At 43.3% G+C, this 19,487-nt stretch overlaps 2 protein-coding genes and 1 long non-coding RNA gene across 3 annotated transcripts; 2 read left to right on the top strand and 1 right to left on the bottom strand.

The window, feature by feature from the left end:
* The first annotated feature begins 353 nt into the window (after window positions 1-353).
* On the top strand, window positions 354-805 carry LOC109174095. Its single transcript, XR_002053007.1, has 3 exons — window positions 354-429; window positions 494-643; window positions 707-805. It is a non-coding gene; the product is annotated as an uncharacterized LOC109174095 (long non-coding RNA).
* Window positions 806-10,265: 9,460 nt separating this feature from the next.
* On the bottom strand, window positions 10,266-10,763 carry LOC109174055. The gene has a single exon (XM_019323348.1). It carries the CDS (start codon window positions 10,761-10,763, stop codon window positions 10,266-10,268), a length of 498 nt encoding a protein of 165 aa, XP_019178893.1.
* Window positions 10,764-16,553: 5,790 nt separating this feature from the next.
* LOC109174054 lies at window positions 16,554-17,555 on the top strand. Its single transcript, XM_019323347.1, has one exon. It carries the CDS (start codon window positions 16,554-16,556, stop codon window positions 17,553-17,555), a length of 1,002 nt encoding a protein of 333 aa, XP_019178892.1.
* Window positions 17,556-19,487: the final 1,932 nt, after the last annotated feature.

The following is a 19,487-nucleotide window of genomic DNA, read 5'->3' as shown; positions in this document are numbered from 1 at the left end:
AAGTGCTGCAATGGGAAAAATCTCATACTTTGTTATGTTTTCAATCACTGATTTGGGTGTGGTGCGGTGCAGGTGTTTAGCCATGAGTTTGCGGTAATCACCGGGGACTTGCTTTCGCTCGTGACACGAGTTGTTGACTAGGTTACCCATCACTCCCAGGCAGCTAGAGAAGACTGTAATTTCTGGAGGGTGGTGGAATCGGCTCAACTAGTAGAAAGGTGTATTCTAAACCATCCTAAGGCAGTGAAGGCACCACAGCGGCCGCCAGTCCCACCGCCCGTTCGCGATGATGAACCCCTTTGGCACGATGCAGACTTTATTAGGGAGCTGGACCAGGCTGTGGTAGCTACCACGGGGGCTGTTGGCATTGCAGATGGTCCGGTGGTTGACCAACCAAACCAAAGGGATACCACATCAGTGTCTCATTAGGTGACCTCTTTGTGTATTGCAATGTTAGCGGACTTTGAAAGGCTTATCGCGGCTACTATTGCAGCTGCGTGACCAAGCTGAGATAGCCCAAATGGAGACTTTAGGCGTGTCTGATGTGCCAAGTTTTAGCATAGGGCTTACTCAGGAGTTTGCAAACATGAAACAGGCGGACAAGCATGTTAACGCTCCGAACGACACGCCACTGCCTCCTCAGGTAAACTCTTGTGTGTGGCCATGTTACAGTAATTTAGTATGCTCATTGGTAATCTGGTTACAGGAACCAGTTATTTCACCATGCATTGTGCCACGCAGGGTGGATGTTCCTAGGCTTAAAGGGAATGAACCACTCATTCAACGGGACCGCTCTGCGGGCATTTTTTTCAGCATCACTTATGGCTATCCAGCGATCCCAATGCCGCATGTGTATGCTGTGTGGTTGTGGGTGTTTAAATGCCAGGAGGGAGACCGGTAAGCGTGGATACTCACTTGTTGTGTAATATCTACCCCTGCGACCTTATGGATCATTCCTGGAATTAACATCTGCACGATATGGTTTCTTGTCTCTAGGAATGAATTGATGTTCCAACACCCTCAGCGAACGGTAAAGTGGACACAATTCCAAACGTTAAGAGAGGTCAAAAGTGTGAACAGAACCGTGGTTGATGCATGTTGTTGTGTCCTCAATTCCCGGGAGAAATCAAGGAGGCCAAGTGTGCCGGCTCGTCTGTTTCTGCCGACTAGCACAACGGTAAGCAACTCGTAGCACACCACATAGTCAACTATGTTTGAAGCCAACCTAATTACTACCAGTAATGTGCAGATTGGGATGGTCGTTGGCATCTCAGGTAGCGAGGATGCCAGGGTCGCTTGGTTTCAGATGCGTATGGATACAGTGTTGCAAAATATGGGATATGATGGGACAGCCGACGTAGATTCGGTGAGGTTTAATACTGCCTAGTTTAAAACAGATAACCAGCTAACATGCAATGCTCTTACTCGTTCTTTGAATGGTAACACAGTTCATTTTCCCAATTTTTGACAAGGGCACGTACTACATGATGGCGATAAACTTTGAGCGTTCCCGGTTTGACATCATAGATAGCTCGTCGGTAAAGAAGCCAAACAAGGATTTGTATGTGGGTGCACCGGGGGAGTTGGTATGTTTTTAAAATCTCTTGATTACATTTTGGTTGCATCGGTGAATTTAATGGTTTTTAAAAATGAATGTGATGCAGACCATGTGCCTAGCCAGTTACCTAGACTCTAAGCTGCAGTGTAACACCCCGAAATTTTAAAAATTTTGAGACTAATATAATAAAGGTAAATTCTCATTAAATCCCAAAACATAACGTAAGAGTACGGGGTTCTATGCCACACCTGAGCTAGATTGCTCAGGTGCACAGGCTAACTAACTAATATCCTCAATAATGTCAATACATAAGCATGGCACGCAGGCCGAAAGGGAAACTATCTACCCTACGCTCCAGATCTCTAGCGCGCTCCAGTGTTTACTCATCTGTGCCTGAAAGCCAAATATATCTGTTCAGCGAGAGATGCTGGTAACCCACTCCAACGCGTTGAAATACATTATAGATAGATATATATAGATATACGAAAATCATTTCGAAGCAGGAAGATATATACTCAAGAGACACTAGTTTTAAAACCAGGAATAGACTCGACAGATAGGGATAAGCACGTTCAACAGTTATAGCCAAGCATATAAAGATACTAGCATATATCCTATGGTCACAGATTCACTTTAGCCCATTCATATCATTATTCAATTTGTATCTCATCACACAAGCACACTTTGGTGGCGCCACAGGACCAATCGCATGCCCATACATGAGGGTCAGCGCATATAGCTCTGACACGGCCCTGCAGCACCCTGCCTCGTATCGCAATACGAAGGGGTCGATCGCAACCGACCAATGAACCGCAGCTCATCATAATGTTTGATCGCAACCAAACAGTGGATCGCAGCCCAAAAGTGATCATCTGACCGCAGCCAGGAATATGAACCGCAGCTCATGTCAAACGTTTGATCGCAACCAAACGGTGGACCGCAGCCCAAGAGTGTAATTCTGACCGCAGCCAGCTTCTGAACCGCAGCTCAGGAATAACCAATTTGATCGCAACCAAATTGGGGTATCATTCACACTTAACACATATCAAGCACATGCAACCCACATTAACACATTGGGAAAGGGGAGAAGGCGTATAATGAAACCTATGCGTGGTCATCCACATACTAGGAATAATCCTAAGGGGTTCATACTTCCTTTACCTAGGCCAACGGGATACCAATTCAACTAGCATGCGATATATATGACTCTTTTATCCTACGAATGGTACCCGGAACATCAAACTAGACTTAGGCACGATAAACGGAGTCCGTTGGGACACCGCGAGGGTCGGGGAAACATCAAACGAGGAAGCCGAAGACCCAAGGTGGGCAAATTCCAGCGGGTAGCCAGTGGGTGGAGGACCACCCGCCAGCTGCCCGCCGGCGACAAGCCTCAGGGCAGCGGGTGCCCGGCGGGCAGTCGCCTGCCCGCTGCCGGCGACGTCTTTTCCGGGCAGCGGGTAGGTGGCGGGTCCCCCTACCCCCACCTATCCCCACTGACTCTTTATCAAAATAAACGTCCCGGGATCCGTTGTGGAACCCGAAACCACGCTTACACACTTTCAAACGTAATTGACGACACCACGTAGACAATTAGCGGATCAAAAGCAAGAATCATATAGCACACACCCTATCATGATTTCTAAATGAAACCAACACCCGAACATGCGAAATCCCACCCAATTATATCAAGAATAACACAATACGAAATCCCCAATTTGACCTAGGGCTCTAATCACATTTAAATCATCAAAATCATAGTTCATCTTTTTAATATCAAGAAACGTCATGATTCATCAAGAACATCACATAATCATCAAGAACCTCTTATCATCATCAAGATCATCGAGGTCACACATAAAATCATCTCACCAATTATCAAGATCATATCATCAATATCATAAACGATTCATCACGACACAAGCATAGAGAGGAGGCCAAAGAAGATAATTATAGTAAGGAAAATAGGTTTTGTTGAGACATGGGTTACCTCTTAGCCTTAATTAATTTCCTTGGTTTTGAAGGGTCTTTCTTTAAGATTCCTTCTTTCTTGATTTCTCCTAGGGGGGTTCTTGGAACTTCTTGCGTGGTGAGAGATTATTGTGGTGTGGGTTCTAGGTGCCTCCTATGTCCCTATTTATTTACCTAAGAGTCCCAATTAGGGTCCAAATACTATAGCCTTGCTAATTCTATTCCTTCCAGGACTAGGGGCTAGGTTTTAGGGATAAGGGCCCATGGACTATAGTGGGCCTTCTCCTAATTAATTACTGTAATTTAATTCTTTCTTTTGGGTAAATGATTAAATGATTAATTGCTTTTAGGGGTCGTAACACGGGGTGTTACATTCTCCCCCCCTTACAAGAGGCTTAGTCCCCGAAGCCGGTGCGTTGACCCACTCTTTCACCCCTGGACATCCCGTATTTTGGCCTCCTGGTTAGGAACATGGCCCTACGTCTTGTCCTTGCTGAGGTAGACTGGATTTCTGGTGACGTGGTGATTGGAAGGTTCGGGTCTACCTTGGTTTCCTGCTCTTGAACTGGATGCCCCGCGAGTGCCCAGGATGGTCTCGATTGCTGCCACCCTCTGATCAAAAGCGCGTGTCGCGTGGATTAAGGACGAGAATCCTTCGTCCATGATTTGGTTTTGCCGGGTGAACTGTGCGAGGATGCGCTCATTGACAGAGTCTTCATTTTGTCCCCTTGGGTTTCCTCCCGTTCGTGCGGGTGCCGGTGGGTTAGGCTCGCTATTTTCTTCCTGTTCCTCACTTCCCTCTAGTCCCCCACAATCTTGCATTGCCCATTTAAGCTTTTTGTAGGAGATGTCCAATCGGTCAACCAATTCTCTTCGCTCCTCCTCGGGTTTAAGGCAAATCTCCTCGAGGGTGATATACTGTCCTCCCTCGGTGTAGTAGATATCGTTGCGACGGAGGTTCTGGGCATTGAAAACCATGCCACTTGCGAGTTTGACCTCTGTGTGGCTTAGGTCTACTCCTTTCTTCTCCATGATCCAACTCAGGATCATTCCGTAAGGTAGACTAAGCCGGTTGCTAGACTTGCAAAACTCCATGTGTTTTATCATAAAGGCCGGTAGGTTGATCTTGATTTTGTGTTTTTGAAGGTAAGCAAAAGTACACTCCAAACTTCCCACATCTTTGCTCTTGTTATTTGTAGGCAACAGGCTATCAGTTACAATCATGACTAGTATCTTTTGCTCTGCGGTTAGCCATTTCCTGTTTGGCCGAGTGGTCGAGGTGAAGCCTTCTCCCTCTCCAAGTAGGTACCCGAGGTAGTCCTTGTACCCCAGGTTTTGGGTACCAATCCACCCCTTTCGGTCGTAGTCTGACACACCTGTGGTGGTCAGTCTCAAGATCTTGGCCAAGCGGCCTTCGGAAAGTATGATTTCCTTGCCTCGGACCATAGCGGTGATTTCCAATTTATCACCTCGCTTGACAGCCACCAAGTGATGATAGAACTCTTTCACCAATTTGGGGTATGTATCCCCTTTTATGGTGAGATACGTATCCAAGAGCCCTTGGAAGTTAAGCATGTCGACCAACTCCGGAGAGAATTGGTCGGGTTCGAGAGCTTTACCTCCGATCACGGTGTAGTCGGCGCTGCTCCATTCCGGGGTGCGGGTTTCGAGGGGCTTTTTCAGCATTTTGGGTAGGTGGTGTTTTTTCGACGAACTTCCGGCGAGGGTTCCGGCGAGGCTCCGGCGAGCTTCCGGCGACGTGGTTCTCTCGACGGCGAAAGGGCGGCGGCGTGGCTTGGTTCTGGCGACGACTCAACGAGGTGGCGGTGGTCTTGGGTGGAGTTGGGCAGCGGCGGTGCGTGTGGCAGCGGGGTGTGTTCGGGGGAGTGACGGGCGGTGGTGGCGTCGCGGGCTGCTTCCGGGCGGCGACGGTGGCGTGCGGTGGGGCGTCGCCTGGGTGGCCGGCGGCGACTCGGCTGGAGACCGCGACTAGCGGGATGGTTGCTGGGGTGGCGTTGGGTCGGCGGAAAGGTGAGAGGGAGAGGAAGAGTGAGAGAGAGGGAGTGTGGAAGAAGAAGAAGGGTTTTTGATTTGGGGATTTTGTGGGTTTTAGGGACTTGTAGGGATTTAAGAGGGGAGTGTTCCCTTAAGGTTTTAAGAAACACCCTTCGCCTAGTGGTTAAGGTTTTGGTCTTGTAAGTGGGAGGTCAAGCGTTCAATTCCCATTGGTAACACTAAGCTTCTTGATTATGTGGTCCTTGTCTTTTTCCTTCCCTTTCCGGGGGCATCGTAGTTTCCTTGATGATTCGTGCCCATGGTTGTGGGGTTGAGTGCATTGGAAGGCCTTGTGCCCTTCTTCTCCGCCAGGGGTTGCCCATGCAATCTTTGCCTCTATGGTTTTTGTTGCATTTTGGGCAGGGGAAGCTCCTTGTGTTAGTTTCGTTGTTTCCTAAGGGTGGCCTCTGGCCAGCTAGATTGCTCGGTCTCGTGTTGGCGTCGTTTCTTGTTCTTTTTATGGGTGGTGCTCCACCTCCTGTGTTCCTTTTTTGAATCTGTTCCTGAACCCCACGTTGCAGCAATTGGATTCGATAGAGATTTGTGGCACTGGAGTAAGCCTCGTTGAGAGTCCGGGGTCTGCTTACCACTAGTGCTTTTTGGGCTTCGAAGTTGAGACCCGATACAAACCTTTCTATTTTGGTTGCCTCAGTGGGGACTAGTTCTGGTGCGAAGCGTGCTAGCTCGAGGAACCGTTTATGGTATTCCATGACGGTAGTCGTTCCTTGTTTCAGGTGGAGGAACTCTTCGTGCATGGATGCTTTTACGTGTGTTGGATAGAATCGTTCTCGTAGTCGTGTTTTGAGGTTTTCCCAGTCGAACCCTGGTTCCTGTCGGTAAGTGGGCCCCTCATGGATCCACCAAAGGTCTGCCTCGTGTCCGAAATAGAATGAGGCTATCTGTACGCGACGTTCCTCTGGGCATTCTACCAACCCTAGAATCTTATCGAAGTTCCGGATCTATTCCTCAAGGATTACGAGATCTTCTTCTCCTGAGAACGTGGGTGGTCGATGTTTTGAAACTTGTCGGGCGACTTCTGAGTTCATGTTTGGTGGAGGTGGTGGGGGTCTGTTGTTGCGGAGAGCTACGTCGCTTAGTGTCTGGGCGACTTGCGCCAGTTGCTGTAGGGTTTGGGTCAGGGGGTCGTGTGTGGTGGGTTCCGGAGTCCTTGATTGTCTTCTGTTTAGTGTCATGCTGCTGTTCTTCTGGGCCAATGTTTATAGTAATGTCGAGTTAGAGTTTTGTACCCTTACCTTGGTGTGATAAGCGGAGGGGAAGTTCTTTTAATTTAAACAAGAGTGAGGGGGAATATGTGATGATGGGTGTACTCACAATCTCACCACGCGTCTTAAGTCTCCTGAGTCCTATGTACTTAAATACCTAGAGTCCAAGCCAAATGTCCTAAAGTCCGGTCTTCAAGGTCTTATGCTAGGGTCAAACTTAGGCTCTGATACCAACTGTAACACCCCGAAATTTTAAAACTTTTGAGACTTATATAATAAAGGTAAATTCTCATTAAATCCCAAAACATAACGTAAGAGTACGGGGTGCTATGCTACACCTGAGCTAGAGAGCTCAGGTGCACAAGCTAACTAACTAATATCCTCAATAATGTCAATACATAAGCATGGCACGAAGGTCGAAAGGGAAACTATCTACCCTACGCTCCAGATCTCTAGCGTGCTCCAGTGTCTACTCATCTGTGCCTGAAAGCCAAATATATCTGTTCAGCGAGAGATGCTGGTAACCCACTCCAACGCGTTGAAATACATTATAGATAGATATAGATAGATATAGGAAAATCATTTCGAAGCAGGAAGATATATACTCAAGAGACACTAGTTTTAAAACCAGGAATAGACTCGACATATACGGATAAGCACGCTCAACAGTTATAACCAAGCATATAAAGATACTAGCATATATCCTATGGTCACAGATTCACTTCATCCCATTCACATCATTATTCAATTTGTATCTCACCACACAAGCACACTTTAGTGGCGCCACAGGACCAATCACATGCCCATACATGAGGGTCAGCGCATATAGCTCTGACACGGCCCCATAGCACCCTGCCTCGTATCGCAATACGAAGGGGTCGATCGCAACCGACCAATGAACCGCAGCTCATCATAATGTTTGATCGCAACCAAACAGTGGACCGCAGCCCAAAAGAGATCATTTGACCGCAGCCAGGAATATGAACCGCAGCTCATGTAAAACGTTTGATCACAACCAAATGGTGGACCGCAGCCCAAGAGTGTAATTCTGACCGCAGCCAGCTTCTGAACCGCAGCTCAGGAATAACCAATTTGATCGCAACTAAATTGGGTTATCATTCACACATAACACATAGCAAGCACATGCAACCCACATTAACACATTGGGAAAGGGGAGAAGGCGTATAATGAAACCTATGCGTGGTCATCCACATACTAGGAATAATCCTAAGGGGTTCATACTTCCTTTACCTAGGCCAACGGGATACCAATTCAACTAGCATGCGATATATATGACTCTATTATCCTACGAATGGTACCCGGAACATCAAACTAGACTTAGGCATGATAAACGGAGTCCGTTGGGACACCATGAGGGTCGGGGAAACATCTAACGGGGAAGCCGAAGACCCAAGGTGGGCAAATTCCAGCGGGTAGCCGGTGGGTGGAGGACCACCCGCCGGCGACAAGCCTCCGGGCAGCGGGTGCCCGGCGGGTCCCCCTACCCCCACCTACCCCCCACTGACTCTTTATCAAAATAAACGTCCCGGGATCCATTGTGGAACCCGAAACCATGCTTAGACACTTTCAAACATAATTGACGACACCACGTAGACAATTAGCGGATCAAAAGCAAGAATCATATAGCACACACCCTATTATGATTTCTAAATGAAACCAACACCCGAACATGCGAAATCCCACCCAATTATATCAAGAATAACACAATACGAAATCCCCAATTTGACCTAGGGCTCTAATCACATTTAAATCATCAAAATCATAGTTCATCTTTTTAATATCAAGAAACGTCAAGATTCATCAAGAACATCACATAATCATCAAGAACCTCTTATCATCATCATGATCATCGAGATCACACATAAAATCATCTCACCAATTATCAAGATCATATCATCAATATCATAAACGATTCATCACGACACAAGCATAGAGAGGAGGCCAAAGAAGATAATTATAACAAGGAAAATAGGTTTTGTTGAGACATGGGTTACCTCTTAGCCTTAATTAATTTACTTGGCTATGAAGGGTCTTTCTTTAAGGTTCCTTCTTTCTTGATTTCTCCTAGGGGGGGTTCTTGGAACTTCTTGCGTGGTGAGAGATTATTGTGGTGTGGGTTCTAGGTGCCTCCTACGTCCCCTATTTATTTATCTAAGAGTCCCAATTAGGGACCAAATACTATAGGCTTGCTAATTCTATTCCTTCTAGGACTAGGGGCTAGGTTTTAGGGATAAGGGCCCATGGACTATGGTCGGCCTTCTCCTAATTAATTACTGTAATTTAATTCTTTCTTTTGGGTAAATGATTAAATGATTAATTGGTTTTAGGGGTCGTAACACGAGGTGTTACATGCAGGGTCTTCGCTCTGCACGCCTGCAAATGATGAAGCCAAAGAGAATGCAAATGGCGTGAAGAGATACCACTTCTACTACACGTTCTGGGGTATTCACGATGCGACACATGGAAGCGTACACAGGGCAGGACTGTGCAAGTTGGGAGACTGGATTGCAACGTGGGGATGCCCAACAACTAGTGAACATGCGCAAGCGGTACATGTATAACATCCTGTTGAGCGTGGAAAATACACATGTGGAGAGCATTGCATCGCGTGTGGTGGAATTTGGATGGCACAGAAAAGGACGGTTGCATCAGTGATCTAGTGAACTCCCACAATAATGTGGACATAGGCTAGAATGTTTGGCATTTGATTATATTTCGTATTAAAAACTCCTCTGCACTCGATTAGATTTCGTATTTAAAACATCTTTTGCATCGGTGTGGTAGCTTAGTGTCTCCCTAGACATCTTTTGGTTAGTATAAAGCTGCCAATGCCACGGCGGTAGGAATAAAATCATGGTGTCAGACTCATTTTTTGGCTATGTTTGTGAATTAGCACAGCTATGAAAATTAGTTTTGATTTTTTCAAGTTACAGTTACTAATATATGCATATGAGTCATATTAGTAAGAGTGAGTTAGTGGTACTGTCACCTCTAGGATCTTGTGTGTTGTGGTAGTGAGGTTATTAGTGTTTTAGCATTGTTTTAATTACTTCATCTCACATGGTCTATCTGCACTTTCTACCAATTTTTACACTTTGCTCAATCGCAATCTCCTGCTTGCTTTTTATTCGTTTCCAAGTGCCTTTGTTCTTTGCCTGGGCGGGGGCTTGGATTCTGATGGTTTCTGGTGGCTCCACACCGCATAATGCCTTGATCGCACTATGGTTACCCTTAATAGGGTCCACAGTTATACCGTCGCTTCTAAATTCATCAGAAAGATCCTTCAATACTGAAACTAGACGTGTCTGGCGCTCCATGCTGGTGCCTACTAATGCCACACATGTGTTAATTTCTGACCACAGTTGGGACGCAATAGGTGCTGGGTGTTCACCAGACGCTAGTCCGTTTCCATAAGCAGAACAATTTAAGTGCTTGCACTAACGACGGGTAACGTATTTCGACAGTAATTGCTCTATCTGTGCCCCCCGGAAAACAAGGAACATATGACGGCACACCATGCCGATTCGTTGGAACATGTTGTAGTTGCATGATGCATCAGGGCCCCTCGGGTTGAACTGCACGATGAAATTCGAGTTGTATTCGCCTTTGATGGTGTAATTGGTGCTCTCACCCTCTTGATGTATTCCTACAACACAGCAATAAAAACAAGCAGCCTCGAGCTCTGTCTGCAGCTTGTAAAAAATAGTTATCGTGAACACTTCTGCAATGTGACGCTCAAGTGCAAATGGAGTTTTAAATTCAGGCAAGTATCCCTCGCACGCTGCATTCAATTTAGACTGTCGGTATCGTTGTGTTGCGAGCACGCTCTCAAATTGCATATAGAACTCTACCAAACTTGAATTTGGACGAGTGAACTTGCCGTAAACACCATTCTCTTCTTCTGAACGGGATGTGGTTCGTAACAATCCACTCATGGGTAATTTTGAGTAATAAGCTGGGATCCAACTCTCCCTTTCTACAAACAGTTTGCAAAACCAACGGTGCTCGGTAAGTTTGTATTCAGTCATTAATTGGTGTCATTCCACCTCGAACACATCTGGGTGGATCCTCTCATTCTAAACGATATCATTTAGTTTCTTGCGAAACGTCTCGTCTTTGCCTAACGCACTCCCTCCTAGCTTTTCATTCACCTTTGTCATGATGTGCCACATGCAGTATCGATGACGGGTCTCGGGAAAAACTCGGTCCATCGCGATTCTCATAGCCAGGTATTGGTCTGTAACAACGCATAATGGGCTTTTCCCCATTGAGCTCTTGAATTTATCCAGTAGCCAAGTGTATGAGTCGGCATCTTCCTTGGTGAGCAGACCGGCCCCAAAAGTAATGCACCTCTTGTGGTTGTCCATGCCTGTGAATGGCACGAAAACCATACTGTACCTGCGTGCAAGAATATATATATAGTTAGAGAACTTGAATTCTGTATCACGATTACTAAATCACGACTCTACTGTTATCCTAACTCTCTTCAGAAGGTAACAACAACAAATATATTTTAAATGCACATGGCCACACAATTCCTTCCCCTTACCACTAACGCCTGTAATATTTAGTTCAAGAAGTTTGGCACAATAAAAAATAAAATAAAAAAAAAATCCAAAACAACCATATTATCTTAAATCACAGCTTCCCACTCATTGCAATAACCAGGTACTGCATTATGATAACAATTGTTCACATAACATCGAGCTTATATATTCATCAACAAAACTCGAGTAAAAACTAACCTATTAATTGAATAAGCACATTGCAGTCATTAACATAGCCAAAAAAATGAGGCTGACACCCACATATTTCGTATATCAAAATCCATTTGCATACCTGTTAGACCAGTAGGTTGCGTCATATGAAACATTATCGCCGTAGCACCTAAATGTACGAATGTACGCCTTCCTTTGGGTCAGCCCAGAACAACCGTGCTAGGCGGTCTTCCTCGTCTAGATGGTGATCAAAGAAGAAATCACTACAAACTTCTTGCTTCGCTTTAAATGTCATCTCCTCATCACCCGCCTCAACGTACTTTTGTAGGTCACACTTGAAATTGTGGAATTCCACGTCTGCTGCTCCGATGTTTGCGTATGAACCTCTAACTTCCTTGCAGAACCGGAGGCCTGTAGATGCACCAATGTTAGATTTAACACAATTCGCTAAAAACGCTTGCTGGGCTACATCAAGATGCCTGTTTATCCTCAAAAAAACCTTAGACGACTCCGAGCACAACTGGTGGGTATGTTTCTCCTCAAAAATAGACACAAAGAACTTCCCGTTGCTTCGTTTCCTGAACCCAATCCTTGCTTGACACTTTACCCTGTTTGAAATCCTACGGCGGCGCTCGTTTGGAGCCACGTCGCTTCAAGTATAGCGTGCCATATGGGGTCACGAATCCCCACAGTGAAGTGAGCTAACTTAACGACAGAAAAAAGGATTGATAAAATTCGTATAGAAGTTCTTATCTCAGCAATAGTGTCCGGGGATCTCGAGTACTGGAAGGTTCATAACGACGGGGTATGCGCCCAACGCCTCTAACCCCCTGTCGGCTGCACACCAAATAACGCAAATATGGTACCCCGTCCCGGTCTCGTTTGACGCTGCTATGACGTACGTCGAACCCACTAGTACGGGCGTAGTTTATGTAGAATTGGATGCCTTCTACTAGTGTATTAAATTCTAGGCCAACTGCGGGTAGTAATGTAGCATCGCCGAGAACTGTGGGGGGTTGTTAGCAATATTTAATTCTGATATTTTAGTTTAGACTATTATTATTCTTTATTATTTGAATTAGTTAATAATGATTTAGTCTTCCTATTATTAATGCTAGTCTTCATGCATGTGGGAGCTTGATCCTAATTTTCAGTATATTATTGTTGGTCTTTAATCTATATAAAGACATTTCTGTAAACAAGTATTCAATAGATAATATAAGAGTTCTCTTCTTCTGTGCTATAGTATTCTTAGTCTCATGCATTAAGTGTCTTATTACTTCATTTCACACCCAACAATTGGTATCAGAGCCATGAACAATACAACTCAACTTTCAGTTCCTGTTTTGGATGGGAAAAATTATAATCGTCAGTTACCTATTCACTTGCGAGACTATGAGGTAATTTCTGATAATCAAATTGATAATGATGGGGATATGGTTCATTTCGCATTTTTAGCAGATGTTGAACCTGTCACATTTGATGAGGCAATCCAAGATCCTAAATGGGTAAATGCAATGAATGAGGAAATTTCAGCAATTGAAAAAAATAATACGTGGGAACTAACTGATATCCCACAGGGACAAAAGGTTATTGACGTGAAGTGGGTTTTTAAGATAAAGGTAAAATCCAATGGTGAGATTGAAAGATACAAAGCCAGATTAGTGGCAAAGGGATTTGAACAAAGACTGGGCTATGATTACCACGAAGTGTTTTCACCAGTGACTCGGATGGAAACAATCAGGCTTCTAATTGCTTTAGCTGCACAAAAGCAATGGAAAATCCATCAAATGGATGTTAAATCTGCCTTTCTCAATGGTCCCCTTGAGGAAGAAGTGTTTGTGAAGCAACCATTGGGTTTTATCAAAAAAGGAAGTGAAGGGAAAGCGTATAGGTTGAAAAAGGCATTGTATGGCCTTAAACAAGCACCGCGTGCATGGAATAGGCGCATTGACTCATTTCTTCATGCAACTGGATTCAAAAAATGCCCATCTGAACATGGATTATATGCCAAGATTAATCATTCTAGTGATATATTGTTATTATCTTTATATGTTGATGACTTAATATTTTCAGGCAATAATCCTAGAATGATTGAAGAGTTTAAAAAATCCATGATGAAGGAGTTTGAAATGACGGATCTTGGTCTCATGTCATACTTTCTTGGCATTGAAGTAGATCAAAGAGATAATGGGATTTTTATGTGTCAAAAGTGATATGCCACTGAGGTTTTGAAAAAGTTTAATATGTACGATTGTAATCTTGCAAGAACTCCTATGGAGGTTGGTACAAAATTGTCTAAAGAGAGTGATGATCAATACGTTGATCCTACTTATTTCAAGCAGATTGTGGGGAGTTTAAGGTACTTAACATGTACTAGGCCTGACATTTGTTATAGTGTTGGTCTGGCCAGCAGATTTATGGAGTCGCCTCGGCAATCACATCTGCAGGCAACAAAAAGAATCTTGCGTTATTTGAAGGGTACCTATGATCATGGATTATTTTACTCATCATCTGACAATTATGTTCTTACAGGATATTCTGATAGTGATTGGGGTGGAGATATTGATGACCGGAAAAGTACTTCCGGTTATTGTTTTAATGCTTGGCACTACAGCTTGTTCGTGGTCCTCGAAAAAACAATCAATTGTTTCACTTTCAACTTGTGAAGCAGAGTACGTAGCAGCAGCTTCGAGTGCATGTCAAGCAATATGGTTGAACAATGTGTTGAACCAAAGTTATGTTCCTGTCCAGTGTCCATTGAAGATTTATGTCGATAATGTTTCTGCAATTAACTTATCCAAGAATCCAGTCACGCATGGAAGAAGCAAGCACATTGATATGCGTTATCATTTTTTGAGAGATCAAGTTGACAAGAAAGTGATTGAGTTACAATATTGCAAGTCTGAAGAGCAAGTAGCCGACATACTCACTAAATCCTTGAAGTATGAAGCCTTTATCAAGTTAAAGCGCATGCTCGGGGTGGTAGAAAATCAGAATTAAGGGAGGATGTTAGCAATATTTAATTCTGATATTTTAGTTTAGACTATTATTATTCTTTATTATTTGAATTAGTTAATAATGATTTAGTCTTCCTATTATTAATGCTAGTCTTCATGCATGTGGGAGCTTGATCCTAATTTTCAGTATATTATTGTTGGTCTTTAATCTATATAAACACATTTCTGTAAACAAGTATTCAACAGATAATATAAGAGTTCTCTTCTTCTGTGCTATAGTATTCTTAGTCTCATGCATTAAGTGTCTTATTACTTCATTTCACACCCAACAGGGGCTAGCCCGATGGTGCCGCAGGCCGCCGCCTCTGTCTCTAGCGTCATCTACGCCGACTGTGAGTGGTCATCATCCGCGGGGGCCCGTAGTGATGGGTTGTTTGTTCCGATTTCACCACCGGCGTTGTTGTTTTCTGTTTCGGCATGCACTTCCGTCGGCTGCCCATCCGCACAAGTATGGGGTACAACTAATAACGGTGGATACATATGCTCGCTGTTGGATAGCCATGGCCGACGGTCACAAGAAGTTGAACCTGCTCCACGCATAGATGGTCGTTCGCCCATTCTCACCGCCAGTCGCTACGTCCGAAGTCGTTCTCCAGGTTAGGATGAGGTTCTGTAAAGTATGCATGAAAATAGCGGTTAGGCAGTCTTGTACAACAATTCAAACGCTGATGTGTAGAAGGCCCGTGTGCATCATGTGGGGGGGAGCAGCGTGATGGTATGCACCACAACATATCTACCGCCAAATCTAATTAATCGAAGCACCGGATGGATCCACTTATTCACACATTAATATTGGTTTGCACTGGAAAAATAGCCTATATATATATATATATATATATATATATATATATATATATATATATATATATATATATATATATATATATATATATATATATATATATTATATTTTATATATATATATATATATATATATATATATATATATATATATATATATATATATATATATATATATAGGTTCGAACCTAAAATAAATAACAGAATATTCCGTTACTAAAGTTTACACTGACAGAATGCGAGATAATATTTATAGGAAAAAAATAATAATAATAATGAAAGGTAAAGTAGAAAAAATTGTAAGAAAAATTAAAACAAAAATAATATGAACCATTCATTTTTTATTTGAGAGGGAAGGGAGACATGAACCATTCATTTAAATAAACCGTTATACCAATATTTTTTTTGTTCCTGTTAGAGACCTATGACCTAATTTTATTGACTTGTATTATATTTATATTTAGTAGGTGTATGTATAATCTCACTTTCTATTTTTTAGCGTATTGGGCGTTTTTCAACTGTGCTTGGCACATGTTCCTAACTAGTTATAAAAATAAAAATAAATGTTCTTTCAACAAACAACTAAAAAAACTACAATAAAATATAATGATAAAACAAAATTAAAAATCAAAAAATAATTTGGATTGACTTTCACCAGTGGCTCTACACAGGCGATTCCACCTTTCACACTACCAGGGCGTTTGGTTAGAGAAGGAAAATTATATGAAAAATAAATTGCAATTTTATGAAAGATGAATTATTGAGAATAAAGTGAGAATTTAAATTTCAGTATTTGGTTTACAGGAATAAAATTAGTGAGATTCTCAATTTCAATGTTTGGTATACAAGGAAATTGAAAGGAAATAAGTAGTATGAAGTCAAAAATGTCCATTACTGTTGTTAGACATTAATTTTAAGTTAAAAAAAGAGGTAATTTTGACTCATCACTATTTTTTTTTCTTCTTAAAAGTCTAAGAAAAAATTCTAGGAATTAAAATCTCAGGGGGACATGAGATTTTTAATTCCAGAAATCGGAAGAAAAATTCTATCAAGAGGGGTCCATCCAATAAAAAAAAAAAAAGTTGTTTGCAGGTATATAAATATATTCATATACTCCATCATTTTGGAGCAACATAGATTGCCTCAACATACTGAATTATTGGCATCCACCATATTCATTAGCAAGATGACAGAAGTTATCCTCCATATCTACGACCTAACCATGAGCGGAAAAGGGAACGACACCGTGAACTACATGGTGGTCCAGATGAACAAGCTCCTCAAAGACGGTATCAATCTCGGTGGCGTCTTCCACGTCGCCGTCCAAATCTACGGCGAAGTGGAATGGGCGTACGGCCACCGCGACAAGGGCAGCGGTATCTTCAGCTGCCCGGCGACCAAGAACCCAAACTACACCTACCGGGAAAGCATCCCCGCCGGTAGGACCCACTGTTCTTCCTCTAAGGTCAATCTCATCCTCAAGGAGCTCCGGGACGAGTGGCCCGGCGACGAGTACAGCTTGGTTTCCAGAAACTCCAAGCACTTCTGCCAGGAGCTGTTGGAGAAGCTCGGAGTTCCCAAGCTCCCTGCCTGGGCCAACCGGTTGGCTAACGTCGGCGATGCTGCTAAGGACGTCGGTAACAAGCTGAAGCAAGCACCCAAAGACGTGTTTAAACTCCTCAAAAGCGCTACAGGCGTCGGCGCCGCTGATTCGGATTCGCAGCCCAGGTCATCTAGTTCCTCATTTTTTAAGTCTAAGAACTCAAAATCCAAATCCCAAATCGAAAACCTGCCGATAATCGGAATTGGGGTGAAGAGCATCACCAAAACCTTCCGGGTTAATGCTCCGGTGATCGCCCTTGACGACAAGCCGGTAAACGTGGAACCGGAAGACGAGAAGAAGGCAACTGAAAAAGGTGCCGGCCAGGATTCCGATGAGCCAAAATATTTAGAAGAAGAAGAGAAGACAAAGCAGCTTCCAGCAGCGCCAGCCTGTCTTCTTATTGAAGATGGCTCGGAATCGCAAACTGATGATTCTAAAGGGGGGAAGAAGCAGCACACGACGGAACCCATTGTGGAGGAGCCAATATCAGATGAAGAAGAATATTCGGATTCCGAAGACGAAACCCCAGTCATGAAGAATAATCAGCAAAAGTTGAAGGCAATGAAACCCATATCTGCAGCTTAAATTAAGAATAATCCAAGCCAGATCAAGTTAAGCTTATAGGCTGTGTGCTGTTTGTTCAAAGTTAGTATTCTGTGTATTTGTGTGAGATTGTGAGTTTTAGTTATGGATGTCAGGATGTGTGTAGTCTACTACCTTTGTTCTGTATGGTAAACTAAGACGTACTTCATCAATTCTCGGCCTTAATTTCTTCTATTCTAGATCTCCTTGTTATATTTCTTAACTTGTAGAATGCCAAGTCTATTAATTGGTGACTAGAAGATTATTGGACAAAGACTGATCAGATCCATCAACTGGTGGTTAGGAGATTGCTGGGGAGGCCCCTCAAAAGTCAAGCTAAGTTCAGCACCTCTTGAAAACAACTTATAAGAAAGTTGCTAGTTTTTTACGTAATGATAAGCGTTTAATTTGATCCTAACATACAAGTGGTAACAGAGCAAAAAGTATATATGCAAATTCTTTACAAATGTCTATAGATGTGCGCTTGATAATCTAAACCGATATGATGATGGAACCCGGTGAGTAGACTACAAATAAAACATGCCTCCATTTATGAACTGCAGGGCCGTATTTTAAGTTTTGGTGGCCCTGTTCTAGTAAATAAATGTGGCCCTACCAAAATCATAATTTTTAAAACTAATACATGCAAGTTTCGAACCTTTGACCTCCAAGTTAAAATACAATAAATACACATTCTTACCATCTCTTCATGAAACCTTTAAAGTTTAATTGAAAACTTTTTAATTTTTATTTTTAAACTAGCTAGGTAAAAATTAAATATTGAACCTCTAAAATTTGGGGCCCCTCTAAAATTGGGGGCCCTGTGCGGTAGCCCAGCTTGCACAGCCTAAAATCCGGCCCTGATGAACTGTTAATTGTGGGTTGCTGGGCAGCGTGCATGTGGTTGCGAATTTAGCTAATAAGTCTTAGATATACTTTAGTAGTTGCACCTTTGCGTTTAAGTGAGTTTGTACATTCTCAAGTCCCTGTATATATGTGTGAGTGTGTGACGCCCAAAGCTACAATTCCTTGTGTATCTCACCAAGTAATGCCCACACAAACAGGTGGAAATCTTTGATTTTTCGACCACTACTTTGTTGGAAAAATAGCTTAACATGACATAAAATGGCATGTTAAGTGGCTATTTTGTGGTACAATTATCAGTGGGGTCCATTTCCGATTTGGGTCGGATCAAAGCGGATTTGGATTCTTCGTAGTGAGACGAAGAGATTGATATATTGTACGCTCAAAACGGATAATGGGTGAATGAGGTATTGATTCTCAAAGTAGACCCATTTGAGTTGGAAAATGAAGGGAAAAAGTGAGCTTTTGTCCCACATTGGTTTGGAAAGAGGATCTGACCCCCCCCCCCCCCCCCCCTTTTATACAAGAGCTTTTTTGGAGCTTGTAGAATTGTATAGCATATAGGCTCTCTCGCGTGGGGGGCGGTGGTGCAAATCAAATTCCAACTAGAAACGAGATTGAAAACGCTTGAATCAGCAAGTTGAATCAAGCCCGTGGCTACACAGCAAGTTCAGGTAGTGGCCTGCTGTTATAGCTGTTGTTCGTGGCTACACAGCAAGTTAAGTTGTAGTTTAGGCTCCCCCGTGGCTAGTTAAGTTGTAGTTTCGGCTCCCCCGTGGCTACACAGCAAGTTAAGTTGTAGTTTCGGCTCCCCTGTGGCTACACAGCAAGTTAAGTTGTAGTTTCGGCTCCCCCGTGGCTACACAGCAAGTTAAGTTGTAGTTTCGGCTCCCCCGTGGCTACATAGCAAGTTAAAACTACCTGCTGTTATAGCTGTTGTTCATGGCTACACAGAAAGTTAAGTTGTAGTTTCGGCTCCCCCGTGGCTACACAGCAAGTTAAGTTGTAATTTCGGCTCCCCCGTGGCTACACAGCAAGTTAAGTTGTAGTTTCGGCTCCCCCGTGGCTACA

Source organism: Ipomoea nil, unplaced genomic scaffold, assembly GCF_001879475.1.
Source record: "Ipomoea nil cultivar Tokyo-kokei standard unplaced genomic scaffold, Asagao_1.1 scaffold0519, whole genome shotgun sequence".
Classification (NCBI taxonomy): domain Eukaryota; kingdom Viridiplantae; phylum Streptophyta; class Magnoliopsida; order Solanales; family Convolvulaceae; genus Ipomoea; species Ipomoea nil.
This window is presented reverse-complemented; position numbering and strand designations above follow the sequence as displayed.

Coding starts and splice junctions, on each gene's coding strand:
- LOC109174055 (XM_019323348.1), bottom strand. CDS start 10,763: ATGAGTGGATTGTTACGAACCACATCCCGTTCAGAAGAAGAGAATGGT.
- LOC109174054 (XM_019323347.1), top strand. CDS start 16,554: ATGACAGAAGTTATCCTCCATATCTACGACCTAACCATGAGCGGAAAA.